The 19,774-nt window shown below is 37.6% G+C and overlaps 1 protein-coding gene and 1 long non-coding RNA gene across 2 annotated transcripts; both read left to right on the top strand.

Annotated features, from left to right (window-relative positions):
* The first annotated feature begins 555 nt into the window (after positions 1–555).
* On the top strand, positions 556–2,249 carry LOC140829793 (uncharacterized). Its single transcript, XR_012117531.1, has 2 exons — positions 556–771; positions 2,051–2,249. It is a non-coding gene; the product is annotated as an uncharacterized lncRNA (long non-coding RNA).
* Positions 2,250–2,957: 708 nt separating this feature from the next.
* LOC140830110 (uncharacterized) lies at positions 2,958–3,477 on the top strand. Its single transcript, XM_073193394.1, has 2 exons — positions 2,958–3,389; positions 3,454–3,477. The coding sequence occupies exons 1-2, from the start codon at positions 2,958–2,960 to the stop codon at positions 3,475–3,477; spliced, it is 456 nt and encodes a 151-aa protein (XP_073049495.1).
* The last annotated feature ends 16,297 nt before the right edge of the window (positions 3,478–19,774 follow it).

The raw sequence follows: 19,774 nt of genomic DNA, 5'->3' as shown, positions 1-19,774 counted from the left end.
AATACTGATTGTTATCTACCCGAATATAATGATTAAATTCAAGGAGTTGAGTTTAATAATTAAATTCAAAGAGTTGAATTTAATAATCAGAAATTTAATATGATTAAATTTCAAGTCTTATAATAGTGATTATAAGATAGCACGAAAAATTGAATAAAAATTATTATTATTTTTAAATATTGCATTTGTTGAATATTTGATGTGATATATGATATCAAATTTATATTCAAATATTCAAAATAATATTATATATATATATATATAGACACATATGTCGACACATACATGTTAATATATATATATATATATATATATATATATATATATATATATATGTATGTATATATATATATGTGTGTGTGTGTAAATATATTATATATATTTTTAATTAAAAAAAATAAAATAAAAGGAGACATGCATTTATAAGGAAATGCACAAGAACGTGAATGCATTGGATTGATAGGGTCACTTGTAATAATAATGTTTGTGAAAAAATTGGAGTAACCGAGAATAAATAATAGCAGAGAATGGTTCTCTAAAAGAGTTATCTTTTATCTCTTGGTTCTCGGCTATTTTTCACTAAAAACTTTTATTCATATTTCGTGCTTCTTAATTTGTTCGGAGAAAATCAGATAGTTGACTAGTGCCAACTATTTTGAGGTAGATTCATATAGTTGGTGTACCGGATTTTGGCGGTTCGTGGTAGCGGCAAAGTCAAACCGTGCGGTCTTATTTGGACAAGATTTTCGTCACCACGATCTAGGTCGTGTGGTAATCTCTATTTGTGTATTTAATTTAATTTACACGTATCACTAAAATATGAATCAATGGCAATCGATCGTCCTCGGAAGATTTTAGATCTGAAAATATTTTAATTTCCGCTGCGTTTTAGATTTGGTTTCCGGGACAACCCAACAGTGGTATCAGAGCCAGTTTGCGGTTTGATTCATATTTTTGTGCGATAATTAATTTATAGATCGTTTCCAAAATTAATCGATTAACCGAATCGGAAAGGATAATGGCCGGATCTGAAAAATTGGCTCAAAATATCGAGCATCATAAGTGCATGAATGGCGGCAACGTGAGGTGGAAGTTGGACTTCTGCCTCCACATGCACACGGCGGAGAACCCGCCTGTGCACAAGCTTCGTGTGCTTGAAAAGTCTTCGCGCGAGCATAAAGATGCTAAGCGAAGCAGGTGAGAAGATGTGTTGGTGATAGACACTGGAATCGTCCCAATCTTTTTGCTACGAGCGGTCGGTAAGGCACTGGGATTGTCCCAGTTGCTATTGCATAAAAACCGAACAATGTTCAGAGTTTAATGACCGAAGCAGATTCCATGCATGGTAATTGTATTTTCAAGAAAGAAGATGAACAGTGCTGGGAAAATTTTTTATTTGGTCATATCTTAAAATATTGGATTTAAAATAATAATAATAATAAAATCAAAATAGTAGGCACTAGTATCGATTTTTTTGGAGATTATATTTTTCAATTATTTAATCGTATAACTTAATTTATTAAAAAATATGATTTTTAATTTATTAAGTGTAAAATAAGGATTTTACAATTAATTGAGAGTTTGATTAATTAGAAATTAAATAAAATTGTTTTATTTAATTTATTAATCTTATCTTCAATTAATATTATGATTAAAGGTAAAATATGATTTTGCCATAAAGTTGAAAATTAATCAATTAGAAATTAAATAAAATTGTTTTATTTAATTTATTGATTCAATTTTGAACTGAAATACGATTGATGGAAACGATAGATTAAATTAATTGTATGCGATGTAATTAATTAATATTATTAATTACATGTGATGTAATTAATTAATATTATTGCATATATGGTGATATTTGCATGGTGGATGATTACGGGCCCCGACAAATGTGTTTAGGTGAATGTTTAGGTATTCATTAAATATCAAAGTTGTAATATTTAATTGAGCCTGCGAGCTCACTCTCTCTTTTTCTGATGTTACCCACCCCGGTTTGTATCCCTATTCTACTGTTTTCATGATTTAATATTTAAATGTAATTCATTAGAATAAGTGGGAGGTATAAAATAGAAGAAGGAGCAGAGGAATGAAGACTTGTAAAATGGAAGCTGCAATGTAATAGGATTGCATTGCATACCTGCATTACCCTAGACAAACCAATGATCCACGATGTGACTCACGTGGATCACATAGGAAAAGGCCGTAATCATCTACATTTATTTATTATGCATGTGATGTATGATGAATGTTGTTTGTATGTTTTATTTATACGTATGACGTTGCATGGATAAAACATAGTTGCATTAATCCGACAAACAAACAAAAAAAAACGACATGAGATTTTTAAATTAAAAGCCCTCATTTTGAATAAGATTCAAAATTTATATCAAGCTCATTAAAAGGAAAAATTAAAAGAAAGTTTAATATTTCCGTGCCTTCCATCAACGGTGGTTGCATGTTGATCGCTACCCGCGGTCAGACCTTTGCCTAGATAATGGGGAGGTTTGGACGCCGGAAAGCTGTGACTTCCACTGACATAGTTGATGTGAACTACGTGGAACTCCCATGACATTGGCCTAGATAATGGGGATCTAATGGCGACCGTCCACTAAGGTTCAATATTGATGGGTCTGGATTGACACGTAAAGAGAAAGAGCATCTATAATCCGCTCTCATCAAACGTGAGGCAAAATTACGTGATGGTTTCAAGGAGTTGCAATTGGGCTCTACCTTTTGAAAATTGTGATTTGCCAAGATAATTGGGATCATGATTTAGCAATTGGACCTTACGTACTCACTAAGTAAATTAGATTTCCCATTTTACCTCAGAGGGTGGTGAAAATGTCAAAATAGTGGGAGAAAAATTCGTAAAAATAAAAGTCCATATTTTACGTCTTATAAAATATTTAAAATAGTCAATAACTTTATCTGTTTCAAATTTCAGTATGTTTACGATGGCGACACGAAATCCATTATCTGCGATTCTTGATCAAAACAAGTTAACCGGACCAAATTATCAAGACTGGCTAAGGAATTTAAAAATTGTTTTAAATTCTGAAAAAATAGCATATGTGCTCAATAAAGCTCCTCCAAAAGAGGCAGCAGCCAATGCACCTGCTGATGAATTGGCAAAGCTAGAGAAATGGTGGGACCATGACTTGAAAGCAAAGAGCTATATGCTAGCTTCTATGTCAAATGAATTACAGAGGCGGTTTCAGGATGCTGTAAATGCCACCGACATTTACACGCACCTACAAGAGTTGTATGGTGCACAGACTCGTCCCTTGAGGCATGCGGGTTTAAAGGAGCTCATGACTACACGCTTGCGAGATGGGGCCTCGGTCCACGAGCATGGTATAAGGATGATTGGGCTCATCGAAAAATTGGTAGGACTAGAAATAGTTTTGCCAAATGAGTTATCTACAGACATCCTATTACTGTCACTGCCAGCATCGTTTGATGGGTTTGTGGTGAATTTTAATATGAACAAGCTGGTGGCTAGCCTTGAAGAGCTAGTCAATATGCTTACTACATATGAAGCCACCATAAAAAGGAAAAACCTGTTTTCCTAGTTGGATCCTCATCTGGGACGAAGAAAGGACCAAAATGGAAGGGAAAGAAACGTTCTGCTCCTTCCAACAAATTCAAACCCAAGAAGAAGCAAGATACAAACACTTCTAAAGGGCTTGCAAAGCCTAAAACTAAAGAAGATGTTTGCTTCCACTGCAATAAGCCTGGACATTGGAAACGCAATTGCAAGGAATATCTAGCCCAGAAAGGTTCTGGCAAGGGTATGTTTTACATTGAAGAAAATATCTCAATTAACTCAACTTCTTGGGTATTAGATACAGGATGTAGTTCTCATCTATGCAATGATTTGCAGTTGATGACAAGAAGTAAGAGGCTTAGGGATGGTGAGACCTTCCTAAGAATGGGCAATGGAGCAAGAGTTGCTGCAAGTGCAATAGGAGATATTTACTTGATGTTAGACAATAATTTTAAGTTGTTATTAAGAGATGTTTTATATGTTCCAGATTTGGTTAAAAAAATTGTATCCATTTCTATGCTTGATAAAGATGGATTTTCTTGTTTATTTGCTAAACGTGTTTGGAAAATTTATAAGAATGAATGTTTGATTGGAAAAAGAGAATTACAAAACGATCTCTATAACTTAAAAATAAAAGATATTCCCATTGACAATGTCCATGTAAACATGATTTCAACAACAAACAAAAGAAAGAAAGATAGTCTTAATCAAGCATACTTGTGGCATGCTAGACTAGGACATATTTCCCAAAGAAAGATGCACAAGTTAATAGGAGAGGGTATGTTTGATCAGTCAAACATAAACTCTCTTGAGGCATGTGAGTCCTGTCTGAAAGGAAAGATGACCAAAGCCCCTTTCCTAGGGAAAGTAGAGCGTGCACACAATCTATTGGAGTTAATCCATACAGATGTGTGTGGTCCGCTAAGTGTTAGCACAAGATATGGGCAATCATACTTCATCACCTTTACTGATGACTTCTCGAGGTATGTGTATGTGTATTTGATGAAATACATGTCTGAAGCATTTGAAAAGTTCAAAGAATTCAGAAATGAAGTAGAGAAACAATTAGGAAAGAGTATTAAAACACTTCGATCTGATCGAGGAGGAGAGTACTTAAGTACTGAGTTTCAAGACTATCTTAAAGAGAATGAGATTCTCTCACAGTGGACTCCACCTGCCACACCACAGATGAATGGTGTTTCAGAACGTCGTAATCGAACATTGATGGACATGGTTCGATCTATGATGAGATTCACTGAATTACCGCCATCATTTTGGGGATTGGCGCTTGAAACAACGGCAATATTGTTGAACAATGTTCATACAAAAGCAGTGGATAAAACTCCATATGAGATATGGATGGGAAAACCTCCCAAATATTCTTTCTTAAGAATATGGGGATGTCCTGCTTATGTGAAGCAGACAGTGGGAAACAAATTGGATAGTAGAGCCAATTTGTGCTACTTTGTGGGATATCCAAGAAATTCTGCTGGATATTATTTCTTTGATACCAAAGAAACAAAAGTGTTTGTTTCAAGGAATGCCACCTTCTTAGAGAAGGAGTTTCTATTGGATAGAAAAGGCGGGATGATAGAACTTGAAGAAATTCAAGATGCAACCCCTGACAATGTAGAACCCACACCCCAACAGCCAGTTGAAGAGACACAAGCTCCAAGGAGATCTGAAAGGGTCTCAAGGCCACCTAATAAGATGAGCCTACTTCTTGAAGAAGGCCAAGATGAGCCCATTCCTGGATGTGATGCAAGGAACTTCAAAGAAGCTTTATCAGATGCCGATTCATCTAAATGGCTTGAAGCCATGCAGTCCGAGATGGACTCCATGTATTCAAACCAAGTATGGTCCTTAGTAGATCCACCTGAGGGAATTGTTCCCGTAGGAAGCAAATGGATTTATAAAATGAAGCTTGGGGCGGGTGAGAAGGTAATGACCTTCAAAGCTAGACTGGTAGCAAAAGGATATACTCAAAGACAAGGAATTGACTATGAGGAAACTTTTTCTCCAGTCGCAATGTTCAAGTCCATTAGGATATTGCTAGCTATAGCAACATGGTATGACTATGAAATATGGCAGATGGATGTGAAAACAGCGTTCCTTAATGGTGATATTAAAGAAGAGATTTACATGTCTCAACCTGAAGGATTCACATCAGTAGGAAGTGAGCATAAAGTATGCAAACTTCAGAGATCTATTTATGGACTCAAACAGGCATCGAGGAGTTGGAACCTCAGATTTGACAACACTATCAAAGAGTTTGATTTTGTTAAGAATGCTGAGGAGCCTTATGTATACAAGAAGGTTAGTGGGAGTGCAGTGACATTCCTAGTACTTTATATTGATGACATACTAATCATTGGAAATGATGTAGGGATGTTGCAGTCAACTAAAGTATGGTTAGCTAGTAAATTCTTCATGAATGATATGGGTGAAGCATCATATGTATTAGGAATACAGATCTATAGGGATAGATCAAATAAGATGTTAGGGCTTACCCAATCTACTTATATTGATACCATACTAAGGAGATTCTCTATGGAGGAGTCCAAGAGAGGATATCTCCCAATGTGTCATGGTACTAGTCTATCCATGTCTATGTGCCCTAAGACTGATGATGAGATAGAAACTATGACCCGCATTCCATATGCATCCGCTATTGGCAGTATCATGTATAGTATGATATCTACTCAACCTGATATTGCTTTTGCACTCAGTGTTGCAAGTAGATATCAGTCGAATCCCGGTCCATTACATTGGAAAGCCGTGAAAGATATTTTTAAGTACTTGAGAAGAACTAAGAATTTGTTCATGGTTTATGGGAATGGAGAATTAAAATTAGAAGGATATACTGATTCTAGTTTCCAATCAGATGTGGATGATTCGAAATCAACCTCTGGATTTGTATTCAAGCTCAATGGTGGTGCTGTCTCTTGGAAGAGTTCCAAGCAAGACACCACAGCGGATTCGACCACTGAGGCAGAATACATAGCTGCAGCAGCTGCAGCAAAAGAGGCAGTTTGGATGAGGAATTTCGTCCAAGAGTTGGGCGTTATACCTCAAGGAGTTGATCCAGTCCCGGTGTACTGTGACAACACTGGTGCCATTGCGCAAGCAAAGGAGCCGAGGTCTCATCAGCGATCCAAACATATATTGAGGAAGTTCCACATCATCCGAGAGATAGTGGGAAGAGGAGATATAATAGTAGAAAAAGTCGCCTCTGCAGATAATGTTGCTGATCCACTCACAAAGCCCCTGCCAGGACCATTGTTTGAAAAGCATTGTGAAGCAATGGGTCTGAAATCTATGGGTAGTTGGCTATAGGGCAAGTGGGAGATTGTTAGAGTAGGTGCCCGGCAAGCCAACTTGTGGCTAGGGTTTTATTGACTCTAATGTAAAACAATCTTTATTTTAATAATATTTTATGATCATATTATGGCATTTACTTTATCTGTATACCCATGCAAGCTGCATAGATAAAGTCCTTGAATATACAATAAGTACCATGAGGTCTGCCTTTCAACGTAAGATCATGAAACTCATTAGGAAGTGTACAGTATATTCTAAATTGATTCCTAGTCGATTCAGCCGCCTAAATTAATGATAAAGGTCGCTCGAGCTTAAGACTAGCATCTGTGATGAAAACGTCATGTTTCATTGACAAGAGCATAGAGAGGTTCTTCATACAGATGGGTGATCATATGATGATAGACTGAACAACCCTCCCTCGTACTTTCCAAGTGGTTTTCATTTATCGAGTGGAATAGTCCGTGGTTATGGTTGTACACCATTAGTCCTTTGACCCGGGACAACATGGAGGCTCTGCGTACTAGCCTGCACTTTGACTCGTTTACCGATTCCACTGAGGGTCATAAGGTGGCGAGGTTGGGTGTAGTTTCGAAATACGTAGGAGCCAATATATTGTAGTCGGGAATTCACCGCTCACCTACGGGTGAAGATATCCTATGTGATCTGATGAATTAATAGTGCAAGAAGTCTCTGGCCAGAGCATGAAATGTGCTTTAGGGAAGGTGGTTCTCTAGTTGCACATCAGATGCCATTATTATTAATCAAAGATACATCACATTGTTATCGAATTAATTAGCAACTCTCGATATATCAATTGTTGATGATTCGATCGGGATATACTTGGTTGAAGGGACCGTACTGTACATTAACCATAGCATAAGGTTCTTGCAGAAACTATCAGTGATACCTAGGGGATCATGGGGCGATGCTACTAGACGCTCTTACCATGATCCGATGGGTGCAATCAGAATTGAGTTCTGACATTCTTGATCAAAGGGTTGATGAAAAGAATTGAGCTAATTAGGGTAAGCTCGAATAAGAACAAATGTTGTTCTGAATCACAAAGAAGTTGTGAACCCACAACTAGCTGTATCCCTGAACCATTGAGAGTCACACAAATACTGATTGTTATCTACCCGAATATAATTATTAAATTCAAGGAGTTGAGTTTAATAATTAAATTCAAAGAGTTGAATTTAATAATCAGAAATTTAATATGATTAAATTTCAAGTCTTATAATAGTGATTATAAGATAGCACGAAAAATTGAATAAAAATTATTATTATTTTTAAATATTGCATTTGTTGAATATTTGATGTGATATATTATATCAAATTTATATTCAAATATTCAAAATAATATTATATATATATATAGACACATATGTCGACACATACATGTTAATATATATATATATATATATATATATATATATATATATATATATATATATGTGTGTGTGTGTGTAAATATATTATATATATTTTTAATTAAAAATAAAATAAAATAAAAGGAGACATGCATTTATGAGGAAATGCCCAAGAACGTGAATGCATTGGATTGATAGGGTCACTTGTAATAATAATGTTTGTGAAAAAATTGGAGTAACCGAGAATAAATAATAGCAGAGAATGGTTCTCTAAAAGAGTTATCTTTTATCTCTTGGTTCTCGGCTATTTTTCACTAAAAACTTTTATTCATATTTCGTGCTTCTTAATTTGTTCGGAGAAAATCAGATAGTTGACTAGTGCCAACTATTTTGAGGTAGATTCATATAGTTGGTGTACCGGATTTTGGCGGTTCGTGGTAGCGGCAAAGTCAAACCGTGCGGTTTTATTTGGACAAGATTTTCGTCACCACGATCTAGGTCGTGTGGTAATCTCTATTTGTGTATTTAATTTAATTTACACGTATCACTAAAATATGAATCAATGGCAATCGATCGTCCTCGGAAGATTTTAGATCTGAAAATATTTTAATTTCCGCTGCGTTTTAGATTTGGTTTCCGGGACAACCCAACATAACCATCGATCCACCCTGACCCTAACTTTCCCTGGACCCCGCCCAGGCCCTGCGCAGACCAGCCCACACCCTAGACACGAGCAGCAAACTCCCTGAACAAGACAACAGCTTCCTCGCCCATCTTGCTGCCAACACTCACGTTTCCCATGTTTTTGCTGCTAGGTCCCCAACAACCGAGCCAACCCTTGAACCAGCCTATTGTTCACTCAACTAGGATCCCAAAGGGTCGACCTAACCCAGCCCAGGCCCCCTGGACCAAACCTAAACTCCCTGCACAAACCCGCAAACCTGCGCTCCCCTCCTATCAATTTCTCGGGTAGGAGTCCTTGTCAACAAGGACTCCTCCCAACCACTTAGCTCGTGCCCTAGCCTAGCCAAGACTCTACCCGGGGCTCTTCCACGTACATGGCCAGCCCTTGGTCCCAGCCGAACCAAGCCCAACCCACCACACTAAAAAAACGAACCCCCTTGAACCCATGACAGCAAGTTGCCAAAAAAAACGTGCATATTCGGTTGTGGTGTTTTAGGTGGTTCTTTAGGAGTCTAAATTCATGTAAAAGCATATCATAACACTACCTAGCCATGGCAGCCCCTTTATGCACAAAAACAACACACTTTGGATCAATAATCATGCTTGAAAATTTCATGATACATACAAAAACGAAAAATACATAAAGTGTCACTTGTTTTTCATAATTTTCATGCATAAAAGAATAATATGATGTGATGATGGTTTTTGAAGGAAAGAATAGGCGTGCCTTTGCGTAATTATGCACGAAAAACTTGTTGACGATTGCGAAAAACGGGCGAGAACCGCGGCTATCACCTTCCTTAGCTTTCTACCGAAATTTTTCCTCCAAATAAGGTGTTGCGTGTGTCGTGTATATGGGTGGGATTTTCAGAAAGTGGGGCGTGTGTCTTGTGTAGGAAGTGTAGGGTTTTGGGGTGTTTTAACTTATAATATATATTTAATTATGTCCTAACAAGGCTTTAGGCCTATTAAGCATGAGTTTAGGCCCATTAGTACTAGATTAGGATTTAATTAAAATATAAAAATGGTTTTGTTAAAAATAGTTTGTGAATTTAATAGCCGGTTTTCCCAAAAGTTCGTATTTTTGTTGAAAATCCAACACCGTAAAAATTACGTCTCGGCGTATAAAATCACGTCAAAACCCCATATTTTCAAAAATAATTAAAAACACCACCCATTTTTTTAAATAGTTAAAAATAATTATTTAATAAAAATCATTTTCTATTTTTCAACCCTCGGTCTCCGTTCCTCGATCGCAACTCGAATAACTTTTAAAAATATGTTTTAATGCAATCATGTAGAAAAATATATTTAAACATGCAAGTATGCACAACATAATTAATTAATGCAATTAAAACATTTAATTAAAATACACAAAGAATTTAATAACTTGCGCATGTGGTTTACGTAGACTTTAAAATTTTCGGGGTGTTACATTATATGATGATATAAAATATATGTATATATATTATTATATATCATATATTATTAAAGGTTAATAAATACATTAGGCAAGATCCTTTGCTGCACTCACACTGGAAAAATTTGAAGCGATGAGCGCTATCATGACTGACAGGAGACTGAACTGGAAGAATATAATATTCAACATCTCGAAGAACATGTCTCAGTCGTCCAAGCAATCAAAGGGATATGCAGTGCAGCTTAGCTATTTGCTGAAAGTCAAAGGGTTGGTGGGTGATGATTTTGAAAGATCATCAAACTTAAAATCTTCAATGCTAAGAATGTCCAGCCGTGCAAAGCCCAAACTAAATATGTCTCCTAAGCAATTTTTGAAGGTGAAGAAGGAAATTGGGACACAGGAGGCCCCCATATCTACTCAGAATCACAAGAAGACAGTTCACAGAGTCTGATTCTGAGAAGACTCCTTCACCAAAAATCACCAAGAAACCCTGCACACTGAAGACCAAACCTGCAGCAGTTGGAACCATCCCGACTGAAATAATGATTCAGTTAGGAGCTCAACAGCCTATTAAGGCTACACTTCTGAGAGTTGTACCAACTGAATCATCAATTGAGGTTCAGTTACCTCTTTCCGATGACCAGTTGAAGAAGAAGAAGAAGATCACCGAATCTGGTGATAGGAAGAAATTGACTGGAGTCAAGGCTCCATTAATCACTATTTCTGGCTTCACCACTCTACCTTTTGCCAGTACCAAAGAGGTATTGATTACGGAAAGAATTGAGGCAACCACATCAGGACTGAGTCTCACTCATGTCCTGACTGTTCCCAAAGGAAAGGAGAAGAACCCCGACTGACCAACTCAGTATAGACTCACATTAATCTTATCTGTAAAGAGATCAATGACTTTTCCACAGATAAGCTCAAAGTTCACAAGGAATGGGTTATATTCTGAAATGAAGTTTTTGCCAAGCAACTTCAGAAGAAATCAGTTATGAAGAAATTTTTTGACCTTGAAAAAGTTGTGCTGAAGGTGGTCAAAGTTGCTTCTGTTGTACAGGCTTTGCAACGAGAGAAGTATTTATTCGATAAAATACAAGCCAAGCAGTTATCCAAAATGGTTGATTAGTTACGCTTGAATTATGATCCTACCAGTCCAATTACCTACAATGACAGATATGTTTTCAATCAACTGGAAATGGATCTTATCGAGCTACAATCGGAGATTAAACTCTAGGAACTGGATCAAGAACTGATTATTCCGGCAGGCTCTTAAGATCCTTCATAAAAAGAGAAAACTGAACAATCAGTTCAATAGCCAACCAAGGACCCAGGTGCTGAATCTTCTCAGCAAGCAACTGCTCCTTCTACAACTGATGCTCAACCATCATCATCTAAACCTCCATACTCAACTGCTGAACTTAAACATTATTTGTGGGGACCCGGGCTCTAATTCTTTATCTTGGGATTAAATGGATCAATAATATAAAAGTGGGTCAAATTTTCGCTTTTTACATTAACTCAAATGTAACTAAACAACATCAGTTCTTTATTTATTTTACAACATGCAAACATAATATACAAACATAGGATACAACATTTCTTGTTTTAATCCATCCTCTGTAACTAGTAGTGAAATACAGTACAAGATAAAAGTAACTCTACTAGTCCATCTGCTAGGCCCGTGATCACCACGCTATGTCCATCGCTCATCTCTGTCATGACCCAGATCCTGCCCTACCTGTTGTTATGCACACATACAGACATAACAACAGCCGGAAAACCGGTGAGAACAAATCCCAGTATAAACATGTATACATGCAATACAACAATCTAAAACATGAAACATGCTAATATGAATGTCATTCATATATAATCATGCAATGCGAGCCTAATCATGTCTAGATGCGACTCGACTAAAACTCTAGGGATCCCGTTGTGAATAAGACGTCACTGGTTGTCACCTACCCTACCAATCGAGGTGCTGTACGTCTTATTCCTAGACTTCGGCCTGATCTGTATCCGCGTCTACAATAGGGGCGGTGATCTTCCCCTAAGCTGAGATATCGCCGAACATCTAGTAGTCTGCCTGATCTCCAGACTGCCCTATCTTAATGCATGAATACAAAATCTGTAAACAAGCATAATGCAATGCTACACGATCTGTAAACAAAGCATAGCAAGATCTGCATACAAATTCTATAACAAATCTATAACAATCATAATCATATCAAGGTATGAATAATAAAACAAGTATGTGATTTTGGTTGGGAAACTCAAATGTGATCTCATTTGAGTCATGATTCCCCAAACAAAACATGTACTATACCTTTCGTCGCACAGTTGCTGTCACGGTTGACAATACGAATCTGAAATGGAAATGTTGACACAAAATCTATCAATCTCTTATCTAATCACGTAGTGACTTGGCTTTGTGTTGATTAGATGAGAGATTGATAGGTTGTATGTTCACATTTCCATTTCAGATTCATATTGTCAACCGTGACAGCAACTGTGCGACGAAAGGTATAGTACATGTTTTGTTTGGGGAATTACGACTCAAATGAGATCACATTTGAGTTTCCCAACCAAAATCACATACTTGTTTTATTGTTCAACCTTGATATGATTATGATTGTTATAGATTGGTTTATAGAACTTGTATGCAGATCTTGCTATGATATGTTTACAGATCATGTAGCATTGCATTATGCTTGTTTACAGATTGTGTATTCATGCATTAAGATAGGGCAGTCTGGAGATCAGGCAGACTACTAGATGTTCGGCGATATCTCAGCTTAGGGGAAGATCACCGCCCCTTTGTAGACGTGGATACAGATCAGGCCGAAGTCTAGGAATAAGACGTACAGCACCTCGATTGGTAGGGTAGGTGACAGCCAGTGACGTCTTATTCACAACGGGATCCCTAGAGTTCTAGTCGAGTCGAGTCTAGACATGATTAGATTCACATTGCATGATTTTATATGAATGACATTCATATCCGCATGTTTCATGTTTAGATTGTTTATATGCATGTTACATGTTTATACTGGGATTTGTTCTCACCGGTTTTCCGGCTGTTGTTATGTCTGTATGTGTGCATAACAACAGGTGGGGCAGGATCTGGGTCGAGACAGAGATGATCGTGTTAGCGTGGAGATCACGGGCGTAGCAGATGGACCAGTAGTTGTCTTTTATTATGTACTGTCTTTTAATACTGGTTAGTTGAGGACATACAGAATAAGACATGTATTGTGTTTGTATGTTGTAAATTTAATAAAGAACTTATGCTTGTTTAATTACATTTGATTAAATGTAAAAGCGAAAATTTTGACCCACATTTTAGAATAACGATCCATTTAATCCCAAGAAAAAGAATTAGAGCCCGGGTCCCCACATATGACGTGCCTTTGCATATTTAATGCACAAATTTTCGTTGACGAATCGAAGAACGATGACAAACGACCTTGGTTTGAAAACCCTTGAAAAATCGAAGCTCCTCCCTCAAATTCTCGAGTGTGTGCCGTGAATATAAGTGCTAGAAGTCTTGTGTGTGGAGTGGGCGTGCAATATTTTATAAATAAAGGGTAGGGTTTGGGCTTTTATTTTTTGCTTAATAAAAATTTATAATAGTTGAGGCCCAATAACAAGGTTAGTTAGGCCCAATAAGCCCATTAATGCTTTTAAAAATTACTTCGTTTAGTAAAATTTGTGAAATTATTAGCCGAGTTGTCAAAACATTCGTATTTTTGTTGAAAATCGTATACCGATAAAAAAAAATTATGTCCCGGCGTATAAAAACCCCTCAAAACGCTTTATTTTTTTTAAAAAAGTATCAACCTTATTTTAAATAATTAAAAACAATTTTTTAATAAACCATTTTTCAGCTTTCGGTCTGGATCGCAACTCGAATAGCCTTTAAAAATTCATTTCAATGCATTCAAGTAGAAAACTACTTTAATATCTTATAAACATATCACACATAATTCATTTAAGCAATTAAAAGAATATAATTAGCTATTATTTATTTTTCCTGTTGATCGGGTAAAACTTGCACCGTGAAATCCTCAATAAAAATATGATTTTGTATGCTCAAAAATTAATCGCAAGTGCACGATGTCAAGTATAATGTATATGAGTACGAGTATCGTTCCACTGAAGACTGTATTTGCAATTATTATTTTCAGTTATTAAATATTTAGCAACGAAAATTGGTTGATTGATTATTACTACTATGACCAAAGAAACATGCAAATAAGAATATTCAAGAATTGATTAAGGAAATATAATATCTAAAATGGTTGATTAAGAATTCAATGAGAAATGAATTTGTTGGGAATATCGATTCACGTACCCCTTGTTAATTAATCAATTCGTTCGATAAAGACTGTATGCTTCCGACAAGATTTCATATTCAATTGAACACACTCTCTCGAGCTATGCCAAACTAATTCTACTCAATGAATTAATTAAATGTCTTTAATTATTTATCAAGAGCGAACTGCATGTCGATCTATGAAATCCCCTAGTTTTCGACCCTCAGGACTATAACTATTGGCACGTATCCAATTTCATATATCTATGTAAATTGTAGATCCACGGATTATATTACTCGTCCCTATCACAAGTTATTCTCTCGAACTCACTCGTAATATAAAAACATTGTTAAAATTAGCTACGCTATAACAACACGATAAAATAATAATATAATCAAGAATAAATCAGAAATCGATATGTGAATTAATTTAAGTTAAAGTTAGGGGTAGGATCCCCTTAAATCCCAAAAAATATTAAAGTTAGCTACTCGAATTCATATTATAAATAAACAAAACTAAGTTTAAAGGATAAAAACTAAATTAGAAATACTAGAATTGACGAAAAACACGAAGAGCGATGTCCGGAAATCTTCAAATCTTCAATCCAAGCACAAAATTCTCTCCAAAGATTGCGGCGGCACTCCAATGAAGTCTGAATAATCCCAAAAGACGTCCAAGGATCCCCACCATATTGTCCACATCCAGAACTAAGGAAAGGAATCGTCCAAAATTTTTCCACAAATACAGGCGCGCCGGGCGGACATAAGTTTCCGCCCGGGCGGATGGTCTTCGCAGATTCTGTATTTCAAGTTTTCGTTGACGCGCCCAGGTGGATATATTTTTCTACCCGGGCGGATCACTTTCGTAAAATGATTTTTTTCACAGCTCTCAAGTGCCCGGGCGGTCATAAATGTGCGCCTGAGCGGAAATCCTTCGCAAAAATTCTCTTTTTCTTCAGTTTTGTACGAATCTCCTGCATTTTCACCAACGAGATACATGAGTAACAGTAAAACATAATTTATTCTAAAATATGACAAAATGCATGCAATCTAAAAAATAAATGCAACACAATGCGACATAACATGATATGAAAAACAAGTAAAAATCCCCCAATATCAACCCCCAATACTAACCTTTTGCTCACCCTCGAGCAAAACGGTGACAAGAAAGAAGAAAAAAAAATGGAACATGACACAAAATAGCTTGACAGTAAATTCCTAGTCATCAATTAGCCTCAGCGAAACTCAACATATTCCCTTGTCGATCAATGTAAAAGCATAATTCTTCGCACTTCCCTTGGTCTTGACATCGTTTCAAATAAAGCCTGAACGTGTGTGTGTTGTTAGTCCTAGCATCACAAATGATAGAGGGATCTATTTTCAACCATTGTCAGAGATTTAAATAAGCATGTTCGTGTAAATCTTAGTCTCCACTATTCCTCTGCACTCAGTATCCATCAGCAACTATTTTTCTCTTTTTTTCTTTTTTTTCTAAATAGGAATACAGTAATGAAAAGACGATATTAAAACTTTTCATTTCAGATTCAAATCCAAGTTTTACATTTTTAGCCAGGAATAGGATTTCATTCCTTTATTCGGCTCCCCAACACCTTACATCTCCAACTTTAGCCAGGAATAGGATTTCATTCCTTTATTCGACTCCTCCAACACCTTACATCTCGAACTTTCTCTCTTTCTTTTCTTTTTTTTTTCGCTGCTGATAGATACCTTGATTCAAGAGAATATCTTCAAGTTCAATTTACACCTTCAAACATCTTCGTTCCCCACTTTAGTTTTAAATTTTCACCACCTTATCATGCATGCTTCTAGTTCTAACATTCGTGCAAAGAAAGTTCAATGTTTTAAATAAAACTTCATGTCTTTACCACAGTAGGTGCTAAAGAACTGCAAGTACACTACAGGCAGGGCATGTCTCATCACTTCCTATTCATTAATGGCTAACAAGTCTACTTCAAACACTGTCGGCTGACACACCAATGCAAAAATGACGAACACTAAATGCCAACAAATAAAACCAATCAAAGACAAAAAAAATGATACCTAAAACAACACCTATCCACCCCCCAATACTAAAGTCGAGCAATGTCCCCAATGCAACAGACGATAGACAACAGACAGATAGTGCATAACAAAACAGATGTAATATTACCTAAGCATGCAATAGAAATAGAAATAAACAAAAAGATCGAAATAAAACGCATGAAATAGAAAGAAGGGATAGAAGTGACTCCTCTCTCAAAGATCATCCTCCTCGTGCGCCTCTGGGGGAATGACACCAGCATCCGGCTCTGGGGCATCGGCATAGTGGAACTGAAATGGTGGCGGAAAAGCTGGCACAGGTGGTGGCATAAGGGCTGGGTCAATACCACTGTGGCTCAGGGATAGACGAAGCATGGCATCAGTAGCCGTCTGATACGTCTGACTCACAGCTTGCCACTGTAACTGATGGTGTGCAAAGGCAGCAAATTCGTCCATCCGATCCTGAAGAAGGCGACGTCGAGGTCGCGGGCCCGATGCTGGGGGCTGTGTGGCACGAGATCAAAAGTAAAACCGTCCCAGATGGGGCCAAACTGTGGGAAAGCCTTCCGCCGTACTGCCATTTTATGTATCCAGCTAGCATCATCGAGGGCCTTGGTCGGTGTCAACCACTCATCGTCATCCTGAAAAATGACCCCAGAGCCTGCACATAGCTCTGTGCTAATGTGGGGGAAGAACAATGCCACATTCGGATTATGAATGCTCAGCTGGATCTGCGAATGTTTGCAAAGCGAAGCTCTATGTATCTTCGCGTGTCCATAGCGTTCCCTAGCGGTATCATTCACAAATAATTGAGAATTACGCGATGAAGTCGAAGCGGCATGACTCACCCGAGCTTTCTTAGGCGCCATCATGGTTTATATGAGAAGCACAAGCAGCCCGGATTAGGATGAGTGTTGACGGACGTCGTGGTGGACGGAGGCTTCAGCGGCAGCGGGAATAACGCATAGGTGGCCGGATTTTTTCAGAGGTGGCCGGAAAACAACGTGGTGACCGGAAAATTGATGTCTTGATATCTAGTAAAGGTGGAGACACTTAATTGTACCTTAAATTGACACAAGACAAGGGATTTGAGCGAGATTAAGGGAGGAGGGGCGAAAAAATTCGAGGGGGGCGGCTAGGTTTCCAGTGGGGAAGAAGAAAAGAAACCCTGTGCCTTTTTAAAATTCGCGATCCGCCTGGGCGGAAAAAAGTTTCCGCCCGGGCAGATAACTCTTGGCTTTTAAAAAAATTGAAAAGGACTCGCCCGGGTTGATGTAAATATCCTTTCGGGCGGAAACCTCACGGCAATTCATAATTTTTTTGATAAAAGAAGCGCGCCTGGGCGGCCATAAATTTGCGCTCGGGCGGAAGCTTCACGGAATTCCCCCCCACACTTTTTTTTTTAAAAAAATAAAATGATAAGAACACAAACTAAAAATCTAATTAAATGCAAGATAAGGGAACGAGAAGTAGTTCTCAATTTATAGTCAAGAGCTGGACTGTCGGTCAGTTTCAGTTCGGATTGTCTTGGAACCGTGTGATTCCAAGTTGTGGCTCAATTGTGCCACCCATGTAGTGCTTCAGTCGCTGTGCATTGACCGTAAATGTCCCAGCCTTTCCATCTTGCAATTCTACAGTCCCCGATGGGTAAACTTTGGAAGTCACGAATGGACCAGACCATCGCGAGTTCAACTTTCTGGGAAATAGTCGCAACCGAGAGTTGTAGAGCAGGAAGTTTTCACTTTCCTTGAATTCCCTCTCGACGGTCCGCTTGTCATGAGCCTTCATCCTTTTCTCCTTGTATGATAGTACAAGATCATAGGCTAAATTCCGGAATTCCACCAACTGATCCAGTTGAAGGAGACGTCGTTCACCTGCATCAGTAAAGTTAAAGTTCAATGCTTTTGTTGCCCAATATGCACGATACTCTAATTCTACAGGTAGATGACATGCTTTACCAAAGCATAACCTATATGGTGTAGTGCCTATAGGTGTTTTAAAAGCAGTCCTATATGCCCAAAGAGCATCATCTAACCTCACGAACCAATCTTTTCGACTGACGCCTACTACTTCTCCAAAATCCGCTTGATCTCTCGGTTAGACACTTCCACTTGACCACTCGTTTGGGGGTGATATGGGGTAGAGATCTTATGCGTGACACCGTATTTGCTCAAAAGTTTTTCAAATAATTTGTTACAAAAATGGGTGCCACCATCACTAATGATTGCTCTTGGTGTCTTAAACCTATTAAAAATATTTTTCTTTAAAAATTTCAGGACCACTTGAGTATCATTAGTGGCATACGCTTCTGCCTCTACCCACTTAGACACATAATCAACCGCAACCAAGATATATTTTTTCGTGAACGAACTGGGAAACGGTCCTATGAAGTCTATTCCCCACACATCAAAAACTTCACACTCAATGATATTATTCAAAGGCATTTCATGACGGTTAGAGATGTTACCTGTCCGTTGGCATCTATCACATGCTAGCACATAAGAACGAGCATCTTTAAAAAGGGTTGGCAAATAAAAGCCACATTCAAGTACCTTCGATGCCATCCTTGTTGGTCCAAAATGAACACATACCTCACGGTCGTGGCAATGGTTGAGAATTTGACCAAACTCTTCCTCTGCAACACACCTTCTTATCATGCCATCTGCACAAATCTTAAACAAGATCGGTTCCTCCCAAAAATAATACTTCACGTCAGAAAAAAATTTCTTTCGTTGGTGAAACGATAGATTTGGTGGGGGTGTGCCTGTGACAAGGAAGTTGGAAAAATTTGCGTACCAAGGACAATGTTTCACCTCAAACTGTTGCTCGTCAGGAAACCAATCATTAATGGCATGATCTACACAGTCATTACTAATAAGCTCCAGTCTAGACAAGTGATCTGCCACCACATTCTCAACACCCTTCTTATCTTTTATTTCTAAATCAAATTCTTGTAATAATAAAATCCATCGAAGTAGGCGTGGCTTTGCATCTTTCTTAGCAAGTAAATATTTATGTGCAGAGTGGTCGGTGTAAACAATGACTTTGGACAAAACAAGATATGAGTGAAATTT

The sequence above is a fragment of the Primulina eburnea genome, chromosome 4, assembly GCF_022965805.1.
Source record: "Primulina eburnea isolate SZY01 chromosome 4, ASM2296580v1, whole genome shotgun sequence".
Classification (NCBI taxonomy): Eukaryota; Viridiplantae; Streptophyta; class Magnoliopsida; order Lamiales; family Gesneriaceae; genus Primulina; species Primulina eburnea.
The sequence above is the reverse complement of the archived record's forward strand: the minus strand, read 5'-3'. Positions and strand labels throughout refer to the sequence as shown.